The sequence below is a fragment of the Sardina pilchardus genome, chromosome 3 (assembly GCF_963854185.1).
Source record: "Sardina pilchardus chromosome 3, fSarPil1.1, whole genome shotgun sequence".
NCBI lineage: Eukaryota > Metazoa > Chordata > Actinopteri > Clupeiformes > Clupeidae > Sardina > Sardina pilchardus.
In genome coordinates, this window is record NC_084996.1 from 15,536,479 (window position 1) to 15,544,839 (window position 8,361).

Here is an 8,361-nt window from a genome sequence, read left to right on the forward strand (position 1 = left end):
GAATAGTGGTGAATACCGATTTAATTTCCTTTTATTAAAAAAAACCATGCTTTTTATTACTATTATTATTATTTGTTTTTTACCAATTCACAGCCTCCTCTCTTCTATGTGAAGAACCCTGAATGCAATTAACCACTGTGCAATTATTCCACACAAAAAGCTGGTAATAGGCTATTCATATTAGTGATCACTTGACCTCCACACTTAGTTTACCAGCAACAGCTCTGGTGGTCATTTCTGCTACCATCATGCCATTGCCCACTCTCCCAAACTTCAGTGGCATTGTGTTGTGTGATAAAGCTGCACATTTCAGAGCGGCTCTTTCATCTATCTATAGTGTGGAACACCATTATTGTTCATCCATATTTGCATTCCTCTCGGTAATCTGTGAAAGTGCCTCGGAAAATAATAACTCTGTGTTAGGTTTCATTTGAACTTTAATATTTCTTTTTAACTTAAATGTACACACATACATATAGTACGTGTGAGAAAAAAAAACAGTGTTCTGACATTTTGACCAGCTGAGCAGTTATCAGCTACGTTGCATCAGTGCAGTATAGAAGTCAGTGTGACACAACAGTTTTCCAGTAGCTAAGAATAAGCTGACCTAATGCTGGTTGAGCTAAGTATGTCCCCTTAATACGCCTGAGGTGTGCAGGTCTAGAACTGAAACTGCCATGATTAATGTCTTCATTGTAAACAAGTTGCAATTCAGGAATGTAATTACTCTTACTCATATCTCATAAAATACATGTATTACTTTTCATTTTTCAGGTGTAGTGCTTTTATATAGTCTAAAAAATATTAACTTCCTTCAAAATATTATTACCTCAGTAGAGTGCAATGTGCATGACAAATATGTACAACGCAATGAGTAAAGTCAATGCAGAGTTTGTGCTTTTGCAACCTTGACAATTGGTCAAAGAAATGATGGCTAGCACGTATCTCTGTAAAATGTTAATACATCATGATCTACAACTTTCATATAAAAATATTAAAAGACTAAAACAGAGAGCTCAAAGTAGCCTATACAGTTCACTTCTGAATGTATCTGAATTGAAATAGCAAGGTAAAGGTGGGAGGATGCATTCAGAATATAGGCCTAGTGCGCAAGGTAGGAGGATGCATTCAGAATATAGGCCTAGTGTGCAAGGTAGGAAGATGCATTCAGAATATAGGCCTAATGTGCAAGGTAGGAGGATGCATTCAGAATATAGGCCTAGTGTGCAAGGTGGAAGGATGCATTCAGAATATAGGCCTAGTGTTCAGGGTGGGAGGATACATTCAGCATGTATGGCCAGTGTTCAGCACTCCCCAGACAACCATCTCATTATGCTAATTGGCGTAATGAGCCTAACCTGAAGGTGAAGGTAAGGGGTCATATCTAAAGTAGTGTTAAGGATTTGAGCCTTCAGTGAAGGGTTAGAGTCGAGAAACAATGCTCGATGTTAATGGAGCAATGTAGACAAATACAACTGGAAACCTACTTTAATTGATAATCAGCCGATTCAATAATGAGGTATGGTTAGAGATGCCTTGTCCTGAAACCTGAACGTTTTCTCCACACGGCTCTGATATGACACTTCTGAAATGGCTGGCCGTGGTTGTTTGAAGTCACTCGGTTGGCCACTGTTTGTTGTGGTGGAGGTTATGTGAAGTAACAGTTTTCAAAGCAACAGTCAGGCCTTGGGAGGGTTGTCGCTATTGACAGATTGTGGAAAGGAGACTCTGTAGATCAGCAGTTCGACTGTGGGTCGCTTGGGTCTTGTGATGCTCTCACTGAAGGAAGACGGTCTGCTGCTCTCGCTCTTTCTGCCAGAAACCTATCGAACTCTGGAGGAGATGACGGGAAGAGAGGACAATGAAGAAACATTGACACACAGTATGATATATTGTGAAACACACAGACAACAGGATAGGGAGTTTTACACACCCTCACTGGTTACGCCTTCAGAGTCTCCCATGTCCTCTTCCTGTATCATTTAAAATAAGACGGAAAATGGGGGGAAAGAAATCCTGTTATGTTACATATATAATATATAATAATAATATAAGACTTTGGCCAAATGTATTTCCTCAGATATTAGATCAGCCAGGGAGAGTTCACAGAGAAGGGGATAGATACATAGAAAATACAAAAGGAAAGAGATAGACAGACAGACTGACTTACATCATCATCAAATTCAAGCCATTTCTCAATGTCATCCATTGCTGTAGCCTGACTTACAGGAATCTATCAGAGAGAGGGAACAAAAATTAGCCATTGGGTAGCAAAGTTAGTCCTTTCAGAGAGTAATGTGATTTCCCGAGAAGTGAATCCACAACCAATCAGACTCCTATTGAAGAGTAAGTGCAATCACAGATCAATTTCTCTTTGTCTCCACCACCAGATGAAACCTAAACACCATGCAGAGGCCTATGAAGTTATCCACATACTGTTCCCAAGTGAAACGTAGAAGCGTGCATGAAAAAGAAGAAATGTCCCTTAAAAAGAGATTTCAGTGATTCCAATAGAGATGTCACTCCCGAGTCCCGCCTGAGCCAATTATCCCCAAAGGGTACAGTGAGTTGGCAGAGGGTACAAGAAGCACGTGGACACGACCTTAAAAGGCCAGTCAGACCCACCATTCCCTTTTCCATCATCCAATCAAACTGTGGAGAGGAGCTGAGGAGGTTGGAGTCTGGGCTGTCACTCTTCACATGCAGTCCAATGAAAACATTGTCAAAAATAATGCAGTGAGATAAATAATAAATGAATGTCCAGTGAAACAAAGCTTTTAAATAACGCTATTCTGGAATAACACATTCAAGCAAAACAAACATCAGATTTAATTACTCTAGATTTACTGGATTGCATGCTACTTTAGATTTAGCTGAGCAGGATATTCTGGATTTTTTCTATTTATGTCTATCCGCTGGCTGTAGTATATTGTTATTTCCCATGGACTGTTATATCTTATGCATCTCTCTACTTTGTATAACAACAATCTTGATTAAACATTGACATGTACAGTACTTGGGTGTTTCAGGGTGTACTAATTAAGAACAGTGTATGTTTGTGTTGTATGCAGGTTCAAGGTTAAGATGAGGTGTCACATTTAGTTACAAAATCTCCTTTCAAAAAGGTGATGAGGGAGAAGAGATACTGACCGTTCCACTGTTGTTCCGTACACTGTTAGAGGCCGCAACTGCAGAATTGCTGAGGTGCTCACTGAAAGACATTCAAGATTTTCAAGTTATGAATGAATGTTTTCATTTAACCTGCAACAAAAATCATTCTTAATAGGCAAACATAGTCTTCATTCTCTTGTCACTTTTGTCACTTTTGTCTCAAGTGGTTGTAACACTTATTCATATTCAGAATACTCAACCTGTTTATCTGTTGGCTCCCAGTGTTATTCTGTCTGTGTGCTGATATAACTTCTTCTGTATCTACAGAGGAATCCAAAAACAAAAATGTTGACACTATCTCATATAATACTGACATGGAGGACAAGGACATAGCATATGAAACGGCTGATTAAAGGACACTTACGAAGAGTTGCCAGTTGGCTGCAAAGAGTACTGATTGGTGGCTGTCTACACGGCTTGAGTTCAGATGTACCAACGGATTGGTTAGAGGCTGGGTCGAAGTCTTTGAGGTTAGTATAGGTGGGGCACTGATGGTTTTAAGGAAACAGAATCAGCAAGGGGCAAAACAAGAGTTACAACATATGCAGTTTGTGGTTTGTGGCGTGCAGATCTTCTCTTTACCTGCCGAGGTGTGTTCGAGTGAGTGTAAAGTCTCTCAAACCTACAACAGAAGCTATAAGTTAGCATTCCTGCTCTCTACCCATTGACATACAGTATATTGCTGTAAGTGTGGCTACAGTGGAAATCCACTGAAAGCGGGATATCTGTGCAGCTGAGCTGACCTCCTGTATCGTGTGAAGGTGGTGTTGATGTCGTCGTTGGTGACCAGCAGCTCCTCCACCAGCTTCTCCTCTGAGAGTCGTGGGATCAGCTCCACCAGCTTCTCCTGCATGTCTTTACACGTCCCATACAACTGCTGCAGACACAAAGACACGGCAGATCACACAGGCCACTCACGGGGTTAATCACATGCTTCATAAGGCATCATTTGAGGAATACTTAAATTACATCCTGATACAAACCTTGGTGGCAAAAATATCTCATAATATGAATCAAATGTCCCATTTCACATAAATATCCCATAATATTAATCACATTAGTTTCAAAGCGATCATACACATTTTCATGGTGAATAAATGCTTAGATGATAAGGAGAGCTTACCAGCAGCAGTTCTTTGTCGGACGTTTGAGCACACCCTGGATGCATCTGCGTCATCATGTCGGACATGATCGTCAAGTTGCCCTGCACCACCTGAATGTCTGCCCTCAACCTCTTTAACTGAAAGATGGAGAATAGAATGTTCTTGTCTCAACAGATTCAACATCTATCAAAGTTTTACGGGATAATGATTTTATAATTAAAAAGAATTGTCATAAATCATATCAATAAAGACAAATCAATAATATAAAAGCAGGACTAGTCTTTGATAGTTATGCAACAGAGCATACGATATACAGTAGGCACAACACAGCTCCTTCCAGTGTTTTTTTCAACCAGCGTTCTATTTTAAGCCTCTGGGATGTAAAGACTACAATCAGAGGTGTCACACTTGAAACAGGGTGGAGTGCTGTTTGTTCCTTTAGTCGCTGGACTCTGACGGCTAAACTCTCCTGTCAGCTACTCCAGCAGTCATGAGATACCATCATTTCTATAGCCGAGCAATGTGTCATCAATCCACAGGGCTTTTTTTTACAACATACATACAATAAACTGAGTGTGTAGAAGATAGCAGTAGTAAATAATGCTGCCGTGTGCAATAATAATGAGTATGCGGTCATGAGGCAGTCGACATTTTATTAGTCCATTCCTACAAACCACCATCTAGCCCATCTACACGTCAGCTAGCTGGCAGTTCACGACAAAACAACGAACCCGGAACACAGTATGACCCGTAATAAGCACTTTACAAACCTGCTGAGGTGAGAGTATGACTGGGCCATCTGGGCTTTGGCTCTGTGGGGGTTGGGACTCCGGTTGGCTGGGTGGCTGAGATGATGGCTTCGGAGAGCGGGGCGCAGAGTACACAGTGACTGGAGGGCGGGGATCCTTCACACTCTGGACAAAGGGGACAACACACAGTCTGAGAGCAGTGGCGGCCGCACAACCGAAAGTCATGAGCTCAGCATGCTCTAGATCAGTGGTTCTCAAACTTTTCACAATGAGTACCACCTCAAAGAACAATTGGCTCTCCAAGTACCACCATTATGAACAGCATGAAAATACGGTAGCGTAGGCCAATTTAAATATATTTTACATTGTACATACTGTTTTGCATTGGGGTTTTCTCCAAGATAGATAAAAAATAGTTTCAATTTAACAATTTTTCATTATATAGTATAGTATATATTTATATCATGATTATTTTGTCTTCATGAAATACAACATCTTGGAGACTCCCAGAGTACCACAACGGAGTGTCCGCATACCACCAGTGGTACCTGTACCACAGTTTGAGAACCACTGCTCTAGATGATACTCAGTTCATCTGACCTATCAGAAACATCTTCCTCTTATTGGAGGAGTGGACTCATGAGCAGCCTACCCTGGTGGGGGTGGGGGTGTGGATTGGAGGCAGAGCCTCCAGGTCACTGTTGGGGAACTCCAGGCCTTTCCTCCTGAGGTCTTCATACACAGACACCACACCCGTCAAGTCGGGAGAGCTGCGGAATGCGTCTGCCCACGCCTGTGGCACAGAGAGATACAAAAGAAGGCGCAGACGCACACGCACACACACACACACACAATCCCTTAAACAGACAGCCTTGAAAGAATCATACCCTGCGGAGGCACACACCCACACATACTGTACATGCCTGATGATATATTGCAGACGTTTAAAAACTCCTCTAGGACAGAACACAAGACACAAGCAGATCAGATACTATGAGTCTCCCAAGTATGAGAGCTGACTGAATCAAGATATTCTTGCCTGAATGAGGCTGAGTACGCGGTCTTGCATCACCAAAGGAGGATTGTTCCTTGGCAAAATAGCTCGTACAAGAACCCCCTCTATGAACTCTCGGGTCGACACCAGAATATGGAATCTGTGGCCACAGTTCTTCACACATGCCTCCAGTACCTGAGCCCGAAAAAGCAGACCAAACCATCAGCTCTGCTTATTATGAATGGACATAAATATTTGCTAAAATAGGTTTAGGTTTAAGAAACAAAAAGGAGAAATGTGTGATTATGCACTCACTGTTAGCGCCAGTACAACTTCTTTGAAGTTCTTATTTCCCACGATCCTCTTTTTTATTGCTCTAACAGCATCTCTGGGTCTTAAGAGAAAAATAAAACCAATACCATCAACATCCACTGTCTCATCTACAGTACATGCATGCAGTAGGCCTACATATGTTATACCATAGCTGTTAGGTAACAAGAAAGCCACAACTGTAGACGCAACAACGCAAACCACCAGTGGCACATTAGAGGCCGCACTATCAGACAACGTACCCCTCTTCAGTTTCGTTGACAATGTCACAGATCTCCATATTGAGTGCCCAATCTTCTGATGGTAACGCTGCGCTGGTAGCATGCTCTATTGAGGGGGAGCATTAAGCACAGCACACAAAGGAAGAACACACTCTGTGGTTGATTTTATTTCATGAGAAAAACAGAACAATACTAGGTTCTAACAGTCATAAAATGCAGCCTTGCACAGAACTGCGACATTAGTGTTAAACATGGACGGTGTGATAGAGGGACTCAGTGCAGAAGTGCAGTTTAGTCGATGTGAGCTTTAGTCAAGTCAACATTGTGGTTACAGTACGAAGTTACCATGACAAACACAAACAACCTTTGGAAAGTCCTGAGGCAAACAGCTGACAATGTAGTGATAGATTAAAATTCAAATCAACCTTGACTGAGACTACACACCTACTTTGCAAACAGCCAACTGTACTCTAACTGCCAGTATTCCGTGGCCCAGTCAGGCTTTTGGATGGCAGGCCTAATGCTTATCTGTCTGCAGTTAACATCCATTGTTACTCTAACCTCTCTCATTTTATCCCACGTCCATGTGACAGTCAGCTGCTGTTGCCTTTTTGGCACGCATTTTTCTCTGGCAAATTGAACTCATTCCATTCATTCACAAGGTAGCCTACAGAGTGGAGTGGTGGTGAAGAGGGAATTTACTCAGAGCAACTAGGCTGGCTATCCTGCTTCACATCAAGACAAGGCCAAGCAATTAATCTTATCATCTCAAACCAACCTTTTCCCTTTAGTCTACACTTCTTCACTACGATACTGACTGAATAGCCTTCAGGTTTTAGTCCCTATACGATCCTATTTGGAACATACAATGTTTGACAGTGCACATCTCAGAATATGTTTTACGCAGCACACCCAACAAAATGGCCTATCTGCCAAATCTGTATTCTAAAATAAAAGATTGCGGCATTAATACAATTGCACACAAATTCACATCTAGGTCAGACAACTTCAATTTGAGTCGCCTACATGGGCTATAGGAAGTCCATGCAAGTTTTCGCCTCATATCTCGCGCCTATCACCAGTCGAGAGAATATCCATTTCACCAATCAAGTCGCAGATTAAGAAAAGTTAGGCCCGCCTCCGTATGTAGATAGCATACAGAAGGTGTCAGTCCAGACCGTAATCATTTATTGTACTGTCAATCTTGATTAATTAGGTACATTTCTCACGGTTCAAGATGTGCATATTTCAATCGAACTAGATGTTTCTTTGCCCGTATCAACCAACGATGGACTTGGAGTTTCTCCCCAGCACTAGTCCATACAGAATCCATTCGAATGGAACAATACTAAACTAGTTACTTGGATATGGCATCAGTGTAGTCGCCAACTTGCACGTTGATTTGGTAGTTTTTAAAATGGCATAGTTACCTATTCGCTGTCCCACTGGAGTGGTAAAGGGATTTCCAATTAAAAACTCCATCGTTTCGATAACCCGGACACACCAGTGTCCTTCTTCTGCCGCTCTGTGATGCACAGTCTTTATTTAGGAGGGAGTTGAGTCGGCGATGAAGAACGCCAACTAAACCCTGTTACGTCACCTGTTAAAGGGAAAGTTTGTCGTACCCGGGATGAAAACTATTCGTGTAGCCTAATTGTCAAAAGAGGGTAGAATTATTTTGTCATACAAACGAAAAATTCAAATAGCCTATGATGTAAATCTTCGATAAAATAATATTGTTGTAGGCCTATATGTTTACATCAAATAGACACATAGCTTTATTGTCTTGATTT

At 41.6% G+C, this 8,361-nt stretch overlaps 1 protein-coding gene across 3 annotated transcripts; it reads right to left on the reverse strand.

Moving 5' to 3' along the window:
• Positions 1–419: 419 nt before the first annotated feature.
• Positions 420–8,077, reverse strand: tom1 (target of myb1 membrane trafficking protein). 3 transcript variants are annotated; one of them, XR_009938633.1, is made up of 17 exons: positions 7,999–8,077; positions 6,590–6,674; positions 6,333–6,411; positions 6,063–6,212; positions 5,676–5,816; positions 5,045–5,188; positions 4,295–4,411; positions 3,915–4,048; positions 3,754–3,793; positions 3,536–3,659; positions 3,372–3,432; positions 3,151–3,211; positions 2,626–2,694; positions 2,171–2,233; positions 1,934–1,973; positions 1,659–1,833; positions 420–1,603 (listed from the first exon to the last, which is right to left on the reverse strand). XR_009938633.1 is itself a non-coding variant. In XM_062532089.1 (16 exons), exons 1-16 carry the CDS (start codon positions 8,048–8,050, stop codon positions 1,736–1,738), a joined length of 1,458 nt encoding a protein of 485 aa, XP_062388073.1. In that variant the 5' UTR covers positions 8,051–8,077; the 3' UTR covers positions 420–1,735. The 3 variants fall into 3 exon arrangements, 2 of the variants coding, with proteins under 2 accessions (XP_062388073.1, XP_062388074.1); XM_062532089.1 differs by having other exon boundaries at positions 420–1,833; XM_062532090.1 differs by lacking the exon at positions 2,626–2,694 and having other exon boundaries at positions 420–1,833.
• Between the last annotated feature and the right edge of the window lie 284 nt (positions 8,078–8,361).